The 23,749-nt window shown below is 42.9% G+C and overlaps 1 protein-coding gene across 1 annotated transcript in view; it reads left to right on the top strand.

The window, feature by feature from the left end:
• Positions 1-23,749, top strand: part of Dnah9 (dynein axonemal heavy chain 9) — a 333,710-nt gene that overhangs the window by 118,579 nt on the left and 191,382 nt on the right. The window contains exons 29-33 of the mRNA XM_021178488.1: positions 6,376-6,533; positions 10,625-10,763; positions 13,338-13,625; positions 17,118-17,328; positions 21,655-21,782. Of these exons, the coding sequence (XP_021034147.1) occupies positions 6,376-6,533; positions 10,625-10,763; positions 13,338-13,625; positions 17,118-17,328; positions 21,655-21,782 (924 nt within the window). The remainder of the gene's footprint in view (positions 1-6,375; positions 6,534-10,624; positions 10,764-13,337; positions 13,626-17,117; positions 17,329-21,654; positions 21,783-23,749) is intronic.

Below are 23,749 nucleotides of genomic sequence, written 5' to 3'. Positions count from 1 at the left end.
TACCTAAACTGAAACTGAATATTCATATTTTTGAAAGATACTCTACTAGTCTTTTTCTGTGATTATAATGAAATACCTGAAATTGGGCAGCATATAAAGAAAACGGGTTCTTTTGGCTCACATTCCTGGACTTTCAAGAACACATATCTGGCAATGACTTTTTGCTGTCAAAACCACAAGATTCAATGATGAGCCCTGACTCAAATAACCTTGTCTGACGATAACCACCTCCTAACAGTTGGATCTCTAGGTCCCACAGCTGGATCAAGTTCCTTCTCAGTGTCTCATGATGAAGATTTAATTCCAATAGATTAACCCCTGGAGACAAATTGAAACCATATCCATATCAGACCATATCATACCAGAAATTGCATGTCTTCTGGTTGTTTCCACCCTTGGGTGGTCATTTTGGAACCACTTGGAACCACAAACAGTCCCGTAGAATCTCTCTGTGTACTAACCCCTTCCTGGGTAGCTTCTGAGTGGCTCTGAAAACCTGCAGAGACACTATCTTTTCTCTTCTTTTTTCACTACCTGTTCTTTGTTGCAGTCCCTGGACATGGCTCTACTTCCTTCTGTTGTCCCATGTACCTGGGGCTTCTCTTCCCACTTCTCCCACTGCAGACAACTGTCTTCCTGTTCCCTTTGCCCACCGTCCTACTATTTCCATTCACCTGTATGTCTTCCTCTCATCTCAGCATTCATGATTTCTGTGCCCTTTCCTCTGGCTGCTTGCCACAGTGTTTAGAGGACATCTCTGGCTCTTACCAGCCAGGCATTGCTACTCATGATTCCACTAAGGCCAGAATACTCATGATGCCTAATTCCATTGATGGGTGTCTCAAGGTGATGCTTAGTGCTAGTGGCTTGCCACAGGCTGTCTCCATGTGTGTTCAAAGGCAATCTTCTCAGCATGCCCCACAGAAAGCTCACTGAGCCAATCATAGTTCTTTCATAATAATTTTTCAGAGATTTGATGTCTAAAATATTTAAATGAAAGATCTATAGATCATAGATGCTCGAGTATGAGTGTGATAATCCTGATAGTAGTCATGGTAGCTATGGTGATGATGATATAACTGATGATAATGGCAATGGTAGTGTTAGTGTTAGTGATGGTGATGGTGGTGGTATTTGTGGTAGGAGTGATGAAGGTAATGATGAATCTGGTGATGATTTTGGAGGTTATGTTAGTGGTGATGCTGATGGTAAAGAAAGTGTTGTTGATGATGATGATGTTGATAAAGGTTGGTGATGATGATGAGGGTAGTATAGTGATAATGATTCCTATGGTTCTAGAGATGAAGGTGTGTGATTACTATAATGGTGATGGTGATGGTGGTGATGGTGATGATGGTGATGAGGTAGTGGTGGTGGTTAGGATGATTGCTGTCCTCATCATTTTAACACAGGAGGATATGAGTTGGAAATAGATATCTGTGACCCATGGGACAGGGGTAAATGTCCACACCTGCCTTAAACAGGCCTATACTACCTAAGCCTCATATATCCTTAGCTGGACTATGCCCAGATGATCTTATCAACCCTAACCATTCACTAGCTATTGAAAGAGTGCCCAATAACTGTGGTCCACTTCTCAAGAGCCAGAAAACACCTTATGTTGAAAGGTCGGGATAGGGAGTCTCCTCCTTTGTTCCTAAAATTAAGTAAAATATGTTCAACCTGGAACTCTCTGATGCTGCCATATTCTAGCCTAGGGACATACCCTTAAAAGACAGCCAGGAGGAAGTGGTCTCACGACAGCTGAGGCAGAATTGGAGCTGGTAACATTTAAAATCATATAAGCATCCAAGGAGAAAATTGTGCTTAATTATTCACACAGTCATCCTGGCTGGCATATTGGTTTGGAAACTGCACCAGCTGCTGACAGTTCTCCGCTGTCCCCACCCTCCTCACCCCTCTCTGCTCCTCATCCCAGTTACTTCTGAAGAAGTAATTATGCTCCAATGTTTACGTTGCCAGATATTTTCATGTCTCTGTCAGGTTGGTCAAGCAGAATTGCATATCCATTTGGGAAAATCCTCATCGTGGCAATTTCAAGAGATTACTCGCTATTTTTTAAAAATAAAAGCATTATACTGCTTTATTCTCGCCAGAATCTCCTCATTGCTGGCTCAGCCAGTTCTCTAGACCTTGGGTTATCTGAGCCTTGGGAAACATCCCACCAAGGTCCAACTGATTACCTTGAACCTATAGCCCCTGAAGTTCCCCCCATATTCTCTGGTGTCCCTACTACTTGTAGGTACAGGCACTGACAGGATCCTGGGCTGTGGCATGGAGCATCCTAGCAACTGATAGATCTAAACCAGGCCTGGCAGCAAATCCCAGTTAACACTGAGTTCAAGGCTAGCCAGTGAGGCTCTGTCCTCCCCCAAATGCATAAAAAACAGAAGATCTATTATCAAGGGATTTACAGCATGGTTCCAAGGACTCCAGGCATAGAAGAAATGCTCCAGCCTCAGAGCCAAGAGAATGTCCCAAGTTGCACCTTCTGTAGAGATGCTAATCCTAAAGGAACACAGAACTCTGACAAAATGTACAAAGTAGTGACTGTGTTGCTCTTCCTGAAGGCATCCTTCAGCACTACTCCATTCCACCATCACTGTGGAATCCAGCCAGAATTTTAATAATGGATGGAATTTGGACAAAGGCTTCATAAAAAAGTAACCAGAGAATGAATTACATCCCTAGAATGGAAGGAGTGTGGTAAAGGAGTAGGGAGAAAAGCTGAGAATATTCACACAGCTTGGGTTAGCCTGTGACCTCCCTAAATTCTATCACATGCTCAAAGATAAGCCAATTTGCATATGTCATACACTATGACAGATTCAAGGCCTGAGCCAGAGGACACAGGACAGACTTCTGAGAATGCCAACTTCTAGGATCAGTCTGTTGCCAAAGTCTGTCCTGGGCAGTGTAGAATATCCACCCAGTAGATGCCTGCAGCATCCTTCCCTCCATGCTGTGAGAATGTCTCCAGATTCACCCATGGAGATGGGTGAAAATGGTCCCCAGTAGAGAACCATATCACCCTTACAGATTTACATTTCTTTGTTTTGAATGGGTGATAAGAACGTCTTTTCCTGGTCATAGGAAATGTTCATAATGTGTCATAGACATGATTTTCAGAGTAAAACAGATGACATGTACATAATAGATACAAATAAACTTGCAGAAAGAGTCTGTCACCTAAGTGATACCACAGGATCCTAGTAAGTACTCTCTGTGGTAGTCATAACAACCAGACTGTCTATTAGGGTCTCAGAATATGCAGGGACTTATCATCAGTTAACTGATGTCAGCCTGAGTCTGATGAGGTCATGCTTGACTCCTGTCATGCCCCCTCTGGGTGAAGTGGCTAAGCATACATCCTGTTTTCAGCTTGTTTGGTTTTAAGATTTGGCCTATATATCTCACTTGGCAACTGTTCATTATTAACCATCTTTTTTTTTTCCCTGTTAACTTTTTATTTTGAGCCAATTTTAGATGCTTTAAAAAGTTCCAAGAATAATAGTTTCTATTCATCCCCCCAATGCTTCCTTAAAAGCAGAATGGTTTTATGGGTTTTTTTTTTTTAACCACCTTTCTTCCACCCCTACAAAATAGAGTCTAAAACCACCCATCTCAATCTCCAGAGACATGACTGTGACACTTTCTGTACATGGTTCAGAATAGTGCTGGTTCTGCTCAAGTGCTTCACAATATCAGATTATTATTATTATTATTATTATTCCCAAGGCTTTAAAATCCCCAGAAGTGATGCAAGTTTAGAGATGTGGGTGCAGAGTTGACCTGGCAGCCTCTACTGAGCAAGGCCTGCATTAAGTCCCCACCTTCCCTGTGCACCTGTGTCCCCCTCTGGTACCCCCAGCCCTCTGGACTTTATCTAGGCCCCTTGGATCCTGATTACTGTCAAATTCCTGAGATTTGTCCTAAAAGTCTCAGTTGCTGCAGAAACAGTGAGGAAAGTCATAGCCATGGTCTCCTGCCTGGCGCGAAGCAGGCTAAGAGAGACACCTGTCAACACAGAGGCTCCAGCATGACCACCCACATCCACCAGCCTGCTCAGTCATCTCCCTCAAGAGCCCCCAACAGCATTTTACACAAAAGCACAGATGCCTCCAATCCAAAGTCCGTCATAAATTTCTGCTGAGTGTGGGCTTTCTGGGTTTCAATGTTTGGGTAGAGATTGCTGAGTCAGAGCCAACAGCAGGAGGGTCCCATGCTCTAGTCTTGGCCTTCACCCAAAGGTAGCACAACAGCTTGTAAACGCTAATTAAACTTGCCTCCCTGTCCCTAGCCAAGAAAGTGCTCTGTATATTTTATAGATTTAATGACTAGGAAGGAAGGAAGGGAGCAGCCTTTATTTACAGCCACCTAACTTTCAGATATTGAGGGTAGCTAGGAGCTCCAAGGTAGAGCAGGGCTGAGCTGTGAGCCGAGTGAATCAGCTGCGTTCAGCCTGGGTGTCCGGTGCTCAGGGTGCTGCTGGAGGTTGGTTTGCCTGGGTAACATTGGTATTCTGCTCGTAGGAAAGCCTCAGGTTCCTGCTAATTGCTGTGAGCTCAAATACATTCAGTCATTAGAATGTTACCGCAGAGGAAGAGCTGAATCCTAATTGCCAAACTATCACTGCCATATATCCTGGCAATGGTGCCCCCTTCCCTTTCTCTCCCACCTTCATATGTACACACACACACACACACACACACTCCATAGCCCTCTGCAGAATAGGGCTACCCTTGGCTTTTCTAGTAGCCATCCTTGACAGAGATGCTGGAAGTCCATTTAAAACTCTGCCCCATTCTTAGCTTCAGGGTTTGCTTCTCAGACCCATACATAGCGATGCTGTGGGACCTGGCTGAGCAAAGTCAGCCTGCTTGTCTGTGCTTTTTATCTTCTTCCTGATCACTTTTGCTTGTATTTCAAAGAAGAGTGGAGAGCATACTCAGTTGAGTTCCATTCATTGGTTGCTCTTCTCACTGTAAGAGCTACCCAGAATGGAGCTCCAACCAGGTCACACTTGTTAGATGGGGAGTAGTGGAGGTGATAATAGGAAGAGGAGGCAGGTGTCTACAGAAGCAGGTTGACCTTTAATCAGAACAACGAAGGGCAGCAGTCTAAGTGTGTGCTGATGCAGGGGCAGGGAGTCTGGGGGCTGGAGGGCTTGGAGGTTTTATAGGGCAAAGGGGAACTTTTGGGGGTGGAGGATTCCATCCAAAGATCAGTTCCCCTGTGGTCTCAGGAACACCCTCATCCTAACCTCCTACAAAGTCTATGAGGCTGTTATCAATGCATTGACCTTTCTGTCCAGAGTTTCTCCGCTCACCTGAAGATTTGGGGTTACTAGCCCTTTAATGCTTCAGCCAACAGTCCCCTGGCTTCATCAGAGGCAATTAGGAAGTGGAGTCTCCTTATCATGTCTCAGCTTACCTGTGCCATTCTGTCTCATGCCACCCCTCCCCATAGTCAAGACTCTCCAATCTGTGAAGAATCATTCAGACTTCATTCACTCATCATGTCACCATAGACATGCAATGTGGGGAGAGATGGCTTAAGCTGAGATAATCAACACAGCTGCAGGGGCAAGGTTCACATTCCACACATGCTGCTGTTTTCTTCCACATAGATTTCATCACTATTGGAACAAGCCTTGGGGGCAGGGCAGGTACCTGCATTCTCACCATGGGACAAGGGGCATGGATTCAAATCCTGCTGCCCCACAGACGGGCTCTGCAACTGTGGACAAACAACTTCGCCTCCCTGTGCTTCTGCTTTATGATAATGAGGCAGAAGAGATGGGTTGAAGTGTTCCCCCTAAGTATCTTGATGATGTTTGAATGGCTTTCTGTGCAGAAAAAGTACTCGGAACCTGGAATGAGGCCAGGAGGCACAACACTGGGTTGTGTAAGCCTCTGAGTTTGATCCTTAGCACCCCATCCCTTATGCCCCCCTCTCTCTGTCCCTGTCTCTCCCTCTCTCTCTCCATATACATATATATGGAGGCTCACCTAGCTCAAAAAGATCCCTCTCCAGATGCTGCTGAGATCATCATAGCCTTTTCCACTCACACATGAACAATCATTCTCTCTCTCTCTCTCTCTCTCTCTCTCTCTCTCTCTCTCTCTCTCTCTCCCTAGTCACCACAGAGTAATGAACGAATGTTGGAATGTTGATGTAGATAGCCAGACTCCTTACTGCCATCAGCAAAGGCTCCAAGATGCCAGCACCATGCCTGTCCTTCAATGCACGGGCCATAGGACAATTGCCTGTGCTGTGTGTCTGGATTTCCAGTTTTAGTTACTGACCACCACTAAAATGTAAGGAGCCATTTTTCCTCTGATCCTCCACCAGGTAAAAAGCATCCAGGATGCAATCAGAGACAAGAAGCAGAGGTTCAGCTTCCTTGGAGAGGAGATTAGCCTTGACCCTTCGGTGGGCATCTTCATTACCATGAACCCAGGCTATGCTGGCCGCACAGAACTGCCAGAGAACCTCAAGGCCCTTTTCAGGTATGTATGTCTCTATACAAGGACTCCCCAAAGAGGAATTTCTTGGATTTTCCTACTAAAAACGTGGTTTATGCATTAGAGAAAATTTGGAACCTTTAGAGAGCAGACTTTCCCCCCAGTTGATACTCCATTAATCTTCTGTTTTCCCTCAGATATCAAATAGCTTCATGGTTTGGGGTGGGACCCTGAGTCTGTTTCCTTCTCTCCATACTATGACCTAGTCTGGTGTGGAGCTGTGCAGGTCTTCTGTGTTCTGCCACTGTCTGTTCATATGTGCATAAGCCCTATAGTGTTGTCGAGGGAAAGTATGATCAAATATATTTAATGAAAATAATTAGGGAAAACAAAAGTAGACTTTTAAAGATCTACTTTGACTATAATGACATCATTAGTAAAATCATTCTTTGCTTAATTGCAGCCCATACGTATCACGTATGTATAATATTAATTTTATTTTATATACTTGCAATATGCACTTGCTACTTGTATACAATTCCATTCTTTATTTTTCATCCCCTAGCCTATCATAAATATTTTCTCCTATTGGGTATTTTTAAAAAAATCTCATCCCATGGCTACATATTTTTCCATCAAGTATGTGGTTCATGGTATAATTAATTGGCCCCTCATGGCTGCATATTAAAAGTGTTTCTAGCATTTAAAATAAATTCATACACAATTCTGTAATGTACATTTTTTTGTATATAAATCTTTTTTCTGTATGCATGATTATTTTGTTTGGCTAGCTTCCCAGAGTGGAATTACAGAGTTAACGAGCAGGAACATTTTTAAGGCTTTTGATACACATTGCCAAATTACTTTCTAAAAAGCTCAGTGTCAAATTACATCCTGGTAAAGACACATGGAAACACCCCTTTTACTTCACCCTTGTCGCCTGGGCGTATGGCGATGTTTTTACATCTTTTTTTTTAATTTTATTTCGATAAGAAAACATAAAGATCCTTGCTAGTGGGAGCTAGAGTTTGCATTCTTTCTTCAGACAAGTGAAGTTGGCCCAACAAAGAGAGAAATGAAGGATGTTTCCTGCTTTTGGAGCTTCTGTTAAACTTTTTCCTAGGAGAGAGAGGGATAGTGGGAAGTGTGACAATACTGTTTGTCTCATTTGCCAGCTGGGGGACAGTGCCCTCTCTAGGGGAGGTGGAGTCCACCTCATGGTACCCAGTCAGCCTGACAGACTTCTCACCAGTCGCCCCAGTCTCTCCCAGATTTGGAGTTTCACTTGCTTGCTTCCTTCCTTGCTTGCTTGCTTGCTTGCTTGCTTGCTTCCTTGCTTCCTTGCTTCCTTGCTTCCTTGCTTTAAAACATAATCCTACTGTATAGCCCAGGCTGGCCTAGGACCTATGATTCATTTGCCTCAGTCTCTTGAGTGCTGGGATTGTAACTATGTGCCACCACCCATCTGGCTAAGCCTCTCACTCCATTGTAGCAGTTCTCTGTCACACCAGTGTGGGTGTGTCTTCACTCAAGCAACTCCTACTTTAAACAAAAACCATTGAAATGTTAGCAGGCTGTACTCATCATCTCAGAACACTACACTGTTGGCTGTTCATTTCCATATTTACTAAGTAAGGTAGGTATGACAAACAATAATAATACAGGCAGGTTCAACCAAAATTGTTCTTTGTGTTTTCTCTTTCAATTTAAAGTCATTTCAAGCTGTTGTAGACTAGCTGACCTAAAGAGTAGACACTTCACAGGGTGCTTGAAACCAGACGTCCAAAGTCTCAGAGGGTCAGATGGTCAAGTTCTGGGATGGCTCACTTCCAAGTTTCAAGAGATGGTCACCTCAGGTATTCCTCTGTGGCAGAGAACCAACAAACTTGCTCTGTGACCAATGGTCTCAGTCTCATGACCTCTACTCCCCAATCTCATCACACTTGGGGGTTCCATAACAATCTTAGGGGGCACAATTATTCAGACTCTGGCAGTCTAAAATATATTCATAGAAAACAGATGGGAAAAATAAGAACAATAGTTTTGAGTTATTTATTTTTCTCTGAGGTGTATAAATGTCTTGCCTGCATGTATGTATGTGCACCATGTACATGTTGTACCAGCTGTTTTTTTTTTTTGCGTCAACTTGATCCATGCTAGAATCATCAGAAAGGAAGAAGCCTCAGTTGAGGAAATGCTACCATGAGATAAAGCTATAAGGCATTTTCTTAGTGATCAATAGGGGAGGATTCAGCCAATGGAGGGTAGAGCTATCCTGGGTTCAATAAAAAGGAAAGCCAAACAAATCACAAGAAGCAACCCAATAAGCAGCATGCCTTCATGGCCTCTGCATCACCGTTGCCTCCAGGTTCCTGCGCCATTTGAGTTCCTGTCCCGACTTCCTCTGGTGATGAACAGCAATGGAATGGGGAAGTGTAAGCTGAATAAACCCTTTTCTCCCTAACTTACTTTTGGGTGTTTTGTTGCAGCCATAAAAATTCTGAGACAATGCCTGCTTCTCACTAAGACCATAAAGGACATTGTATCTTCTGGAAGTAGAGTTACAGATGGTTGTTCCTGGCCATGTGGGAGCTCGGAATGAAACCCAGGTCCTCTGTCAGAATAGCAAATGATCTTAAGTACAAACCCATCTCTCTAGCCCCGAGAAAGATACGTTTTATAATAGTAAGAAGAACATCTATCTATTTTACATTAATTTTCACAAAGGCCCTGTAACATCGATACTATTAATTTCCCCCGTGTACTGTGAGAAAATTGATGGATTCCCTGGTAATTAACAGCAGAATGGGGGTTTGAACCCGGAGCCTTGGCTTCTTTCAGCCCAGCCCTGTTACCTAGGGGCAATCCTGTAATTTCTTGTCAGCATTTATTCTTTAAAGCTGAGAACTGGCAATGTTGTTTAATATATTGCTTTCATTAATTAATATTTTCCCATGTTACTTGCTAATCTTCCTCCCGCAGCATAATTTTCCACAGCCCCATTAAATACCATTGATGTCCTCATGGTCAGACTGCCAAGTGATTTCGAGAACCTAAATATTTGGTGGCTCCTTCGATCCCGACTGCAGTGTTAAAATGTATCAAAGGACAATATGTACTTGAATTACTTTGAAAAATAAATGTTAACAACACAGAAAAAAAAGCAATTAAAGAGACTTGACAGGGAGATATCTCAGTCAGGAAGTGCTCATGTTACAAGCATAAGGGCTTGAGTTTGGTCTACTTCTTAAAAGCTGGGAGTGGTACCAGTCATTCCAGCACCCAGGAGGAAAATGAAGGTATCTATCTCCCTGGAGCTTGCTGGCCAGGCAGCATACCTGAATCAGTGAGCTGCAAGCCAGTGAAATGCATTGTTTCAGCAAGATGGGTGGCTTCTGAGGAAACGTATTCAAGCTTGACTTCTGTCCTCCATATCTGAGTTCAAACCCATGCACACACAATTAAATAATTGTAAGTTCCCATGACATACCAAATAAATTAATAGCTTTGACAAGTCACTTAAAACTTTAAAAAAATATATCACTAGTGCCAGAGAAAAAAAGACCACAGTAAATTCTTATATAGAGATGAAAACCTCAGCTCTCCTGTGTTCTTGTGTATGCTGTCTAATGTCAAGATGATGCTAATCTTGGCCCTGGTCCTTAGCTTTGGAAACTTAAATAAATTTCTATACAAATAAATACAAAATAAGCCGTGGCCACCTGGAGGACATCCTCACCTTGAGGAGAAAGAGCTGAGAAACTCTCTGATTCCAGCAGACACCCAGGGAGAGACTATGTTCTCCGATCTTAGCTCCTAACCTGTTTTAGACAGCTTGCTGTGTTAATCCTTGCCTTTGCATGAGGCACATTGACCTTAAGACACAAGATCTGAGCTGTAGCACTGACTCTTCCTCACTCCTACTAACATTATCCATCACTCTTGGGTAAGAGGCCACTCCCTTTATCCTTAGTTAACTCATCTCAGAAATAGAAGTGCGAGATGGAGTGATTGCAAAGGTCTTTCCATGAAGTTTTGCCCTTGAAGACAGCTCTTTGTATGGTCACAGCAAGCATCTCTTGTCCTGCAGTCTCTCCTTCAACTCAGTTTCTCAGCCTCTGTCTCCCTGCATCCAGGCCCTGTGCAATGGTAGTTCCAGACTTTGAGCTGATCTGTGAGATTATGCTGGTAGCAGAAGGATTCATTGAAGCCCGACTGTTGGCCAGGAAGTTCATTACCCTTTACCGGCTGTGTAAAGAACTTCTCTCCAAACAGGTAGGATCTCTGTGGAAGCTGTTGACCAAGCACCACTCTAAGGCCTAACTCTAAACCAATGGATTAGATCGATCTTACAGCTTGTCTGGTTTGATATACAATAACAGAAGCTCTGAGTACTTCTTCAATAAGAGTTTGTTCAGTTTTCAACTCTGCACTTGTTCAGAATCTTTGAGCACCAAATTATTTTTAAATAGTATTCTTCATGGCCTTTTTCAGACATATGCCCCATGAAAAACATGGCAATGGTGAGTGACATTTCCTGGAGGAAATAGGTTCTTCCTGAAGGGACATGGGATGGGATGTGTACTGAGAGTGGTTTAGAATAAGAGTTTTGTGCTTTTCCCTAGTAGTGTGACTTTGAAACATCTTCTGCTGAAGGTAGACTCAGGAAATAACATCTTAATAAAATTGAACTCAGCATCTGCAAGGTCCATCCTCTGTATGGAGAATTTCTTGGTGTCGAAGATAACCACAAAAGTTTCCCAGGAAGTGTCATGCTCCCTTTGGGGGTCATCTTGCTTTGATCACCTTCACTGCTGTGGACTCTTATCAGCCCTGTCACATATTTACAAGACAGAAGCATCCTGTTTTCTCCATACCTTTTCATTACATCCTCTCTCTAGGTTCTCCATAACCACTGACTTTCAGGCCTGTGACTTCTGTACTCATAATCCTGTCACAAACCCCTCTTTTGTGTCTAAACATGAATTGTCAGTGGTGTACCCCAGTATTCTCCCTACATCTAGAGAGCACCTCCACTCAGCGCATTCAAAGTTGTTCCTCCCTGCCAACCCCACCAACCCTTCTTTCCGTGCTGTTTCTAATACAGTATGTGAAGTATGCACTGCTTGCTAATGGGGAGGATGGGGAGGATGGGGAGGATGGGGGAGGACACGGGGAGGAAAGGGGAGGGTTGGGGGGGGTACAAGGATTCATCCATGACACTTTCTTCTCCCTGAGCTTAATCATTAACAAAGTGATGTTGATGCTGCTTTCTGGAGTCTCCTTGTGATGGCTCATCTTGGTAGTCAACTTGACACTCCTGAGACGTGAGATCCTCAGTGGAGGAACTGCCTCCATCATCCTGACCTGTGGGCATGTCTGTGAGGACATTTTCCTGATTAATAGTTGATGTAGGAGGGCCCAGATCACCATGGTCAGTGCCATCTCTAGGCAAGTTGGCCTGAGCTATATAAGAAAGAGGGTACAATGTGAGCCTGGAAACAAATGAATAAGTGGCTCTTAGTGGCTTCTGCTTCAAGATCCTTCCTTGAGTTACTCTCCTGGCTTCTCTCAATGATGAATTATAGCTTGTAAGCTAAAGTAAACCTTTCTCCCCAAATTCATTTTGGCCACGATGCTTATTACCACAGCAGAATCCTGACTAGCACTAACTAGAACCAGCAACACTTTTCCATGCACACTTTAGCGGCTCTAGTTGCAAGTAGCCATGTCTCTCTGTTAGGCTCTTGCACCTGCCTCTAGAATAACTTTGCTGCTGGCGAATCAGCTTCCTCAACCCATTCTTGAGATACCAGCTAAGTAGTGATTTTCAAATGTTCCTCACTGGTCTTAGCATCAAGACAAATTGTGATCCCTCTGTTAAAGGCTGTAATGCTCCATCCTCTGCCTTCCTCAACAGCTCACATTCATGGTTCTCATTCCAAGTTCTACCTGCCTGAGTCCTCTTGGCGTTCCCTGAGATAAATTATCATCTCATCCTGAGTCAGTGAAAACCCTGTTTTCTTGACTGCACTGCTCCCTCATCTGTGCCTAACTGACTTCTGCTCCTTCCAGTGTTCTGTAATGCCTTCCCTTCAGGAGGCCATCTCTGGTCCCCAGTCCCCCAGGTACAGTTATTGCATCTTTTGTCTTCATTGCACATGGGAACCTTTTCCTTTGTGGCATTTATCACAGCTTTAATCATGTTGTGATGTGGTGGGAGGCAAAGCAGGGACTTGACCCTAGGTTTGTATGGAATCAAACTCTGTACTCTGAACCACCTCCTCTCCTTGCCATGCTGTGGAACCCTGGGGCCAATGATCCATTTGCCCCAGAATATACCATCAACACTGGTGGTACTGTGGAACGCTTACAATTTTTTTTGTAGTGTTAGGAATCAAGCCTAGGAACTTGCATGTACTAGGCAAGATTTCTGCCATTCACTATGCCCCTAGCTTCAGGAAGTATCCTTTTGAAAACTATTCTTGGTGAGTTTGGAAGCCTCTAAGGAAAATCTCCGGCTCAACCTGCACCTTCTCTAACAGCTAAGATGCTGTCTTCTAGACAGTCCTCTGAATATATGAGGAACAACCAGATCAGTCTGAAAATGAGCCTTGTTCATCCTCTAGAGCCCCATCCCCTTGAATGTTCCATGTCTGCTGTGTTATCCTAGATGGAAAAGTATAAGCAATGCCAGACCAAGAACACAGTATTCAGAGACTTATCCATCTACCCTCCACCTGAGCTTCAGTAGTGACCATGCTATAATTCTGTGTGAGTTATGTAGCCCATGCATATCTTCCACATCCAAGCAACAAGCATTGCCTTAGTGGTGCTGTCTTCCCACAGGATCACTATGACTGGGGACTTCGTGCCATCAAGTCTGTCCTTGTGGTAGCAGGATCACTGAAACGGGGAGACCCTGACCGCCCAGAGGACCAAGTCCTGATGCGTTCTTTGAGAGACTTCAACATCCCAAAGATCGTGACAGATGACATGCCGGTGTTCATGGGTCTGATAGGTGACCTCTTTCCTGCTTTGGATGTCCCCAGGAAGAGAGATCTGGACTTTGAGGCTGTGGTTCGGAAAGCAATCGTGGACCTTAAGCTCCAGGCTGAGGACAACTTTGTGCTCAAGGTATGTGAGGCTTTCCCTGACAAGCCTTCTCTGTCTCTGAATTCTTTTCTTGGATCACACACTATACTCCATCCTTCATTCCAATGGAATTTTAGATGTACAGATATATATCCAATTAGAAACAGCTCAATATACTTAGTTCTTTAGTGGGAGACCACAATGTGGAATAATAGTGGAGAAGACAAGAGAAACAAGAATCCTCTTGCCATTAACATCAATAGAAAATCAACTATTTAAGTGGTAAAGACTTTAAGAGGAAAAGCTGAAACTTCCTTATATCTTGCTGGCATCTTTAAGACCAATTTAGGGTACTCATGCTCTGCTGCAGGAGCTGCAAGAGCACACAGAGAGCCAGGGAAACCATCTCCCTCACATTCAAACAGTGACTTAATGAGGAAGGTTCCATCTGGGTCTGATCTTTAATTGATATTAAAATAGTCTCCAACAGAACAGGACCTGCCTCTCTAATGAGGAAACCCAGTGCTTAAACTGATTTAAGCCTGCAACGTGCCTACTGACATTGAGGCAAAGTAAAAATGAACTGTGCGATCTTCACATTAGGGTCAGGAGTCACTGCTGATTTTTTTTTTTTTTTTTTTTTTTTTTTTTTAGTGCTTGGAGAACAGTGTTCTGCATGTCTCCCTGCCTACACTAATTCTGGTTTTCCATGAGTCTGTCATTTTTACATGTAATTTTGCAGAATGTGATGGTTCCAGGGTATATATGAAATATAAATGCTAGAAATGACTGCTTTGTATAGAAACAGGTTTACTGGCTGTTGCCATAAAGAAGACAGTTGCTATAAAGTACAGCCAAGGTGTCCAAGTACAAAGACATACATTGTTCTTCCTGTCAAATAATAAGTATGAGAAACACATGTGCATCACTTTGGAGTTCCCACACGGGTTTTATAGTCTGTCTCACATTTGATCTTCCCAACAACCCGAGGCAGATGATACAGAGGCATTTCACAAGGGGGAAAATGAACTGCCAAGAGGAAGTACAGGAAGGCCTTTCTTTTATGAGGGAGAAAGTGTGTACCCTAGAGGGAAGCATGGCAAAGATCTTCCAGGAGGATTTTCCAACACACAGTATGTTCATTGGTAGAGAATAAGCCCCAGTTATGCAAAGACAGATTTCAGAGTGAATTGATGCACAGCCTTCCCAGTGCAATGAGCTATGTGTTTTCCTTGCTGGAATTTCATTTTACAGAAGAAAGGAAAACATGACCTGCCCTTTGTACCCAGTTGATCCACCCCCCACTCACTGTCTTCTGCCTTCCAAGTTCAGTGGATAGATGGACTTTTGAAGTAAGGAATGGCAAGATTGCCTTCTATTTAGGGTAAAAAGGGGTCAACAAAGGGCTGTGTGCAGGAAACACAGAGGTTATACAGGCAACAGCAGGGAGCTCAGTAATGACAAAGGAAAAGGTACTGAGGTGATGAGAAATGGGGTGTGGGTTGCAGTAAGACTGAAGAGATAGCATGGAGCTGTGAAAGAAAGGGCTCTGAATGCCAAGCTGAGGGTGTTCCCTTTATTAAAGTGGCTAATCCTAGGATGCACCCTTTTCTAGGAGGAGTTAAACTCATCCAGGTTCATACAATAGTTGTAACTAAAGATGTTTTAAAATCAGGAAGAGTCATGTCTTTCATGACTTTCTGGAGTCTGGTCAGGGCATCTAGCACCCCAATGCCTGCCATGTTCTTCAGCAGTTTTCCTTCCAGTATCTTGTCTTTCTTTTTGCCAGTTGTCTGACATTCTGCTTTCTTCTTGTCTCCTTTTCGATAGCTGCTTCTGATAAGATGGAGACCCTCTGATAAAAAGTTCTTCAAGCAGAAGACAGCATCCCCTACCCACTTCACATTTGCATTTCCACCTCAACTTTTGTAAAATAATTCCCCCAAAACTGTCTCATAGAGCCCTCATGGAATCCTGTGATCCCTTAAAATTCATATTATAATTGCTTAAAGGCAAAGGGAATAAATAGCTCATAGAACTATAGAAAGTGGGGAATGGACATCATAGTGATTCTCTGAAAACATGGCAGAAGTATAACTCTGACTGCCGAGAGGGGATTGTGGGATAGGATACCTTCTGACTGACAAAAGGGGATTGTGGGATAGGACAGAGATTCAGGAAAAAGCATGTTCCAGCTGGCAAGTCCTGGGTCCAGACTGAAAGGACTTAGCACAGAGCAGAGGGCATGCTGTAGAGTCAGCCAAAGGTACATTCTCACGGAGTTTTAAGGGTCAGGAACAAAGAAAGTAAGTTTTCTAGCTGGGAGATAGAAGTGCGGGTGAGTCAGGAACCTTGATGTTGAAGGGCATAACACCTACTTTGACTCAGCCCTGGTGAAGGCCAACATGGTAACCAGCAGTGGCAGAAGTACATCAAGCAAGCAATCACATCTGGGAAGGAAGCTTGAAAGGCTTGGCTAGGGCCAACTTTAGGAGTCTTTTATATCCATCTTCTCATGAGAATGAACCAGGTCTCACAGGGTATCACAAGAAACCCTATAACTAGCATATATTTAAGTTACCTAAGCACCTCTCACTAGGCTCCAGCCCTTGAAGTTCTGACTTCCTTTGGTGAGCTGTCAGCCAAATAGTGAGCCAGAAAAGTAGCCACTCTGTTATTGTCGATTGCTGGGATACAGAAAGGGCACGTGTAAGCTCAAGGTGAGACATAGAAATTAGCATCAGTGAGCAGCATGAATGTCTGTGTGGGTGGAAATGTGCATATTGGGGGATGAGAGATGAGAATGGAGTTTGGTTTGAACAAGATTGCCTAAGGGATTTCTAAACCAGTCTAAGGATTTAGGGCTGTATCTCCAGTACTTTAGGTAGCCATTGAAGGAGCAGACGATGGCAGGAGCTTGACTGTCTACAAGACTGTTTGTTCTTTTGAGCTTTAATTTAGTGTCTGACTGTCATCTCCATAGTGGTTTGATGCTACCGCTTTCTCCATGGTGTTTTCTGTCTCCATCCCCCCTAAATCACCCAGCCATCTACATCACACTCTATATTGTACTGCAAACCTTTGTGTATGCTGTTATACTCCTGACCCCAAGTCTCCCAATATATCTTTCCTGTGCATCCTCTGGGCAAACTCCTATTTGCGTATAGAACCCTGGTTCAAATGCCCTATTCTCTTTAAACCTTTCCTTATTCTTGTAGTCTTCAAGATCAGTGATTCCCACACACTTCGTAAATACCTGTGTTATGTTTCCCCCCACGTACTATGATTTTCCAATATGACTTTCTTCCCTATCAGACTATGGCAGCAATTGGGATGCCCCTCATCTAGCAGCTTCTTAGAAGTTAGCCACTGGTACTCACATGCACAAATGAGGGAACTGTGACACTCCTGCATTTGGTGATGAACACTCCCATTGTTCCATGGTTTACTCTGAGCCTCACTTTACACACCAGCCTTGCTCACAGCAGAGTTGGAGTGATAACCTGTCCCTCCCACTGCTTCTCCCCCTCCCAGGTGGTCCAGCTGGAGGAGCTGCTAGCTGTAAGGCACTCTGTGTTCGTGGTGGGCGGTGCTGGTACCGGGAAGTCGCAGGTCCTGAGGTCTTTACACAAGACCTATCAGATCATGAGACGACGCCCTGTGTGGACTGATCTCAACCCCAAAGCTGTCACAAATGATGAACTCTTTGGCATCATCAATCCAGCCACTCGAGAATGGAAGGATGGTAAGAATGAGATACTCCAAGGCAAAGTCTTTTCTGTCTATAGAGTTCTAGTCGGGCTCAAAGGTCCAGAGGTGAACTGCAGAGAAGAGGATGCTGATCTGGTTGTAGGGACCACCAAAGATGATTAGAGGAGCATCAAAAAGGAAGAAGCCATTTTGGGCTGGGAGGAGAACCCTGGCTTTCCAGATGTCCCTCCCCTAAGAACTCTTCTAGCCCCGTCTTGTAAAGGTCCTTAAATTAACCCAGAATGACTGCATTGCCTCATATAGATTCAAGGGATATGCAAGGAAGGGAAGCTTGTGGCTCATTCTCAAAGAAGTGGTACCTGCCAGCATCCCAGAGAGGAACCCTCCCCACTACAGGCACTGCCCTGGCAGTGATAGAAAGATGCCTGCTGTGTAACAGTGTCTGAATCTAGTGCCTGGTGATAACCACTCTATCCTAGGAGAGCTTGTAGGCTAATGTTGTCCTCCACAGAGATGCAGAGAATTCCAAACTCACAAACCCTGTGGTCTGGGTGAGGAGATATCAGTCTCTCCTAATTGTTCAATGTCTGACTTCATCAGAGTCAAACTGTCTGAATTTCTTTAATTTAGGAGTTTTAGCCAAAGGCCCAGAACAAGGAAAGCTAATGAGCTGCTTCTCTGGGTTTTATTTCCCTGTTAGTGATGCTTTTCTTCTTGTTGCTATTACTGCTGTGCCTCTTGTGTTTTGCTTCCCTTTGCTACTCTGCATCAGTGTGTAAGAGTTCACATATTCATATGTATACACATAACAGAAGCCCTAAAAACAACTCTGTTTATGATACATTATGTGTTTTGCTAATGCTGTCTCCTATCGCGTTTCTATAGAACTTCATGCTATAACTTATCATGCATTTTTTTAAAGGAAATTATGTGTGTTTCACTCTTTTAGCAGCTGGGATTCCTGTTCATTTATAACTCTGTCTAATTTTCAGCTGCACATATAAGATCATAAATTTGGTCAATAAGGGTTCTTTTACATTCATGTTTTTTAACCCATCTGGAATTTATTTGGGGGCTTAGTAAGAGGCAGTGTAGAAAAATCAACTATACTTCCTTCCAGATGGGCAATTGATTCTGCCAGTACCATTTATTAAAGAGGCCATTCTTTCTATCTGCGCCTAAATGCCAGCTTGGTGTATATTAAATCCTATGCACGCTGAGCTCCTCCTACTCCAGGCTCCCCAGTCTGTCCACTCTCAGCTTTTCCTGTTCCTAAGCTAGTTTCATTCCATGTCAGATGCAGCCATTCTGAGGCATATTTTATAGTCTGATGAGATAAACTGGCTCTCATAATTCTATTATAATTTTTTGGAACGCTCTCAGACACTTGTTTATTTCGTATTGATTTTGAGCTTGATAAGATAATTCAACACTTTAAACATTGCTGTAATGCCGATTAAAACTATATTTAATTTATACATTATGTTTGGAAAACTTGCAGAAACAATATTGTAATCAAGATTCTATAATTAGGAAATAGGACAATTTCAAGGCAAATGGCATATAGCCCTTTAGAGTTTCTTTTTTTGTTTTTTTTAGAATTTGCTAAAAATATAGTGTGCTATTTTCTATACCCCTTTTCAAAATCCATAGAGAGAAAAGGAAGTATACACACAGAAGAATCCTCAATATATCACTGAATTAAAAATGATACATAGTTTTCAACTTTGCATTCCATAAATAGAAAATATTTCTTTCTTGCTAGGTTCATGGAATAGTTTTTAAAGTTTAAAATTCAGCTAACTTCAGAGAAACATATATTGAATGCCGAAGTCTCATGTTATAGGCCACATTCTCTGATAATGCAACTGAATTATAATTAACTAGCAAGAAAATAACCCCAAAAGATCTCCTACTTGAAAATCAAGAAATAGGTTCTCTAACCCTGAATCATGAAGGTGATCAAGGTGAGACCCATCAAAGAACCATTGAGTGCGACAGTTTACACAGAATCCAGAGGGTCTTTTGAATATTCAACTCCAAAGCCTATTAAACTCTATCAAGAAAATAAACTGGGGGAAAAAAGGAAATTGTTATCCCCGCTGAGCAATTAACCTAAACCTGAGGGAAATGAAACTAATGAAGATAAAATCTGAAATTAGTCAGAAGGAAACAAATCAAACAATCAAAAGCAAACAGATAAAATTACACTGAATATTGCTTTTTGGGCTTTTTTAATATCAATAAGTTTCTTATGAGCATTCTTGGTGGGGAAGCAGTGTCTATTGTATGTGCATGTGTGCATGTACATGCATGTGTGAGGTTGTGTGCCTGAGTGAGGGTGTGTGTATGTGTATACAAAGAGGCAGGACAGGCCTAGGGAAATAGCTGTCATTAAAGTACTTAACTTGTGAACACCAAGAGCCGAGCTCATAACCCACATTTTCAAGGCCTTGCAGTGTCACTTGCCTATAACTCTAGTGCTGCAGAAGAGGAGACTGCTCTGGGCCTCACTATCACCTAACCTTACTTACTTAAGAAGCCCCAGGCCTTTAATCCCAGCACTTGGGAGGCAGAGGCAGGCAGATTTCTGAGTTCGAGGCCAGCCTGGTCTACAAAGTGAGTTCCAGGACAGCTGGGGCTACACAGAGAAACCCTGTCTCAAACAAACAAACAAACAAACAACAAAACAATAATAACAAAAACAAAAAACAACAAAAAAAACAAAAAGAAAGAAGCTCCAGGCCTGTGAGGGGCCTTGTCTCAAGGAAAGCTAAATGGATAGCACCTAAGAAGAAGACCCAAGCCTCTCCTGTGTTCTCCATACACACCTCACATGTATGAACATGCTCTAAGAATTTTAGAAACTATTAGTAAGCAGTAGAAACAAGATTTAAGAAGAATGTTTTGGCGGATGACATAAGATCTGAGATAGATACTCCTGAGAAAGATGGAAATGAGCCACCATTGGCCCATAGCAAGTAAGGAGCTTGGGTAAATGAGTGCAGATTATCATGTGCAGGTAGAAGAGAGGCAAGAACAAATAATTTTTGAACCATCAGATGACGGCTCAGAAATCATTTTGTGGATCCAGAATAAGTTCAATACCAGCTTTTATGTAGAACTAAAGGAGAAATCATGATCTTATGGCTGTAGATGTGAAAATTCTAAATCAAGTAACCATAAATAGAATCCAACAGTCTCAAAAGAGTTCTCGAGTACAGGCCAGACAATTGGTTTTATAAAACGGTGATGAAATGCACTGATAAAGTAAAAGAGAAATTAATTTGATTGATAGATACTAAAAGTTCCATAGCTGCTTCCATAGCAGAAAGTTCTAAGTGAAATGAGATCTGATGGACCCCTCCCCCCAATATGGTACACACTGTACCTAAAGCCCTCAGGAAGAGCAGCCCTCCCTGATGACTATGCATATCCTCTTCCTCAGGGAGGGGAGCCAGTCAGGGAAGCCTCTTCTCATCATTATTCAGGTCTGCTCCAGCGGCTCAGAGACTGCGATGAAGAAGCATATGGTGCAAACTGGAAAAATAAAAAGAGAAAAAAGTTTGAGTTTTTTAATTCTGCAACTTTACAGTAAGAAAAATCCAGAAGACGTTATTGGGGGAAAAAATCACTGGAATTAATAAGACAATTTATTAAACATAATTGAACATAAAATATGTAAAATTTGGTAGCTTTTCTCTCCACTAGCAATAGCTAGCAAAAAGTGAAAACCATAGAGAAAACCCCATCAAATTAATGTCAAAAATATGAAATATTCAGGAATATTTTGGCCAATGCAATAGGTGTTTTAAACTATATCATTTTAGTATTGGCATAAGACAATATCTGAATTAATTTTTTAGAGAGAGACCCTATTATTTAGTAGGAGAATTTAATATACAAATCAATCCTACCCAAACTAATGTATAGATTCCCAGGTAATGATAGTGAGAGTGAAAGAAATCGTCTCCAAAAGCCCGTCATAAACCTGATTTGCTAAGGCTGTGATTACAAAGCTCAGAAACCTCACCTCAAAAAAACGTGGTGTAATTCTCGTGTGATGCAATCACTTGCTGAAATGATTTGCTGGGTCCTTTGGAACGTAAAATTCTGAACCATCAAGAAGGCAGCTACTGATTTGTCCTTACTGCCAATCTGTTACTAGTCTGGTACACAGAAAATGTGCCTCGGGAATGTGGGTCAGGTACCAGGTAAAGCAAGATACAAAGCTGGGTCTGTCCTGTCTCTCATCCGTTTGCACCTCCAAGTGTGGTAGCCAATGCAAGGAAGCTGTGTTAATTAAGAGAAGGAGGGTCGGTGCTGGAGTGGAAAAGCAGCTGTCTGTGATTCCTTTCAGGACTGTTCTCTTCCATCATGAGAGAGCTTGCCATCATTTCTCATGATGGGCCCAAGTGGATCTTACTGGATGGCGATATAGACCCGATGTGGATAGAGTCTCTGAACACAGTCATGGATGATAACAAGGTATCATGCTGGGGGCGGTGTGTCATCCATGGTCATCTCTGGGGAGTGGGGAGACCCCCATGCAATGCTCCTCTGAGAAGCCAAATTTCCAGTGTGACAGCACACTTGGAAACCCTGATTCCACATGAAGGCCAGCCTAGCATAAGCAGCCATCACATAATTGTGATGTCTTCAGTAAAATCCCCCAGCACTTACCTGTCCCCACTCTGACCTGATTAAGAGGCCTTGCCAGTGCCCACCCCAATTTTGGTGTGGTTTTCATGACTTTCAGAATCTCCTGTCTGTGGATTCATTTAATATTTAGAGCTGAGAAAAAATGTTAGTCATCCATTCAAATCTTTTTTGTAATTCATTTCCCCTTAATAAATAAGGAAACTAAATATGAGAAACATCTCGAGTCTGTCAAACACCCTATGGGATGATAAATGCATATCCCCAGAGAGTAAATGTTATTTCTTACAGTGGAATCTAACTACAACTCAGTAAAATGGCTGTTATGCTGGGAGCTGCTTCTAAACTTGTTTAAAAACCATGTCCAGATTGGAAATGTTCAAATGACTCCAGATTCATAGAATCATTAGAATAAATGCATAGTTTCCCAGCGGGGCTGCTGAGAAGGAAGAGCAGAAGTATAACGCAGAAGTCTCTTTCTTTTTATAGTTTTATTATTCCAATATGGTCTGGTTCATTCAAATCATCAGCATCAATTTGCAGTGTTTAAATAACATTTTTTTCCAGACTCACTGAGGTGCAAGGGTGAGGGAAGAAAGGATACAAAAGAATGGAGAGAGGGGATTGTTAGAGAAAACACTCATGTGTGAGAGCACATACTTGTAACCCCACCACTCAAGAGGCAGAAGCAGGAGGATCTTGAATTCTAGAGCACCTTGGTTACATAGTGAGTTTGAGGCCAGCCTGGGCTACATAGTAATACTATGGTGGGTAGAAGGGTAGTGAGAACCAGTCCTGTCCATGTTTCATGCTCTGTGCCAGAATACTGGAGACTGAAAAGGATATTTATTTGGCTCACAATTCTAAGAGAATGGAAGTGTCCATCTTAGGGTGAAATTTCCAGGGTTTGGATTCAGCTTGAACCCACTTTTGCTCAAGGTCTGCTCCCCACTGCTCGATGGCTCCCCTACCCCACATTCTTTCTTCTTGGGATTAAACAGGATTGCCTGGCTAGAGGTATGGTCCCTTGATCTTAGACTTCCATTCTCTTAGAATTGTGAGCCAAATAAATAGACATGGCTAGGGTGCTGCAGATGCCTCATTAGCACAAGGAGGGATTCCATGGGGCAGAGGGGCTTGCATATCCTGCTGAGTGTAGCCTGTGCCCCACCTCTACTCACAGTAGGATGTCATGTATCCTAGTAGCCAGATTAAACTTTCTCTCTTCATAAGGTAATTCCCTAGCAGCCCCTGGAATCCCTCCTTGTGCTAATGAGGTATCCACAGCACCCTAGCCATGTCCAATGTTATACACTCACCCTGAAAGCCCCTACTCACTCCCCCAAAGTTTAAATAGCCTTAGTTTCTCCCACCCCCATTAAAATGAGCTGTCTCACTGAAGCTGCCTCCCAAGAGTCTCTTCTCATCATGTTCACTGATACCTGTGATCACTTAGCTACCTGCCATCATGCCTTGCTTTCTCTCCCAGGATCTACCAGTCTCCATCTTAGGCTGATCACAGGGCTACAGGTGGGGAAGCTGGGCCTGAATGGCAGGAGAAGGACAAGAGAAAGCGAAGGGTAGAATTCAGACTTGAGCCCATATTTCAGCATTAATCCATGTACCCAGATGGAAACCTCAAGGTCTAGCCAGCTCTAAAATTCTACTTCTTATGGCGTTTGGGGAACGTATTCAAAGTGCAGCATATCCATATCCCCAGCTGACAAGAGCCCATCAAACCCCACTAGCTACCAATATATTTGTATTAGCTACTTCTTTTTCTCTGTGGCTAAACA

Source organism: Mus caroli, chromosome 11, assembly GCF_900094665.2.
Source record: "Mus caroli chromosome 11, CAROLI_EIJ_v1.1, whole genome shotgun sequence".
NCBI classification, from domain to species: domain Eukaryota; kingdom Metazoa; phylum Chordata; class Mammalia; order Rodentia; family Muridae; genus Mus; species Mus caroli.
The sequence above is the reverse complement of the archived record's forward strand: the minus strand, read 5'-3'. Positions and strand labels throughout refer to the sequence as shown.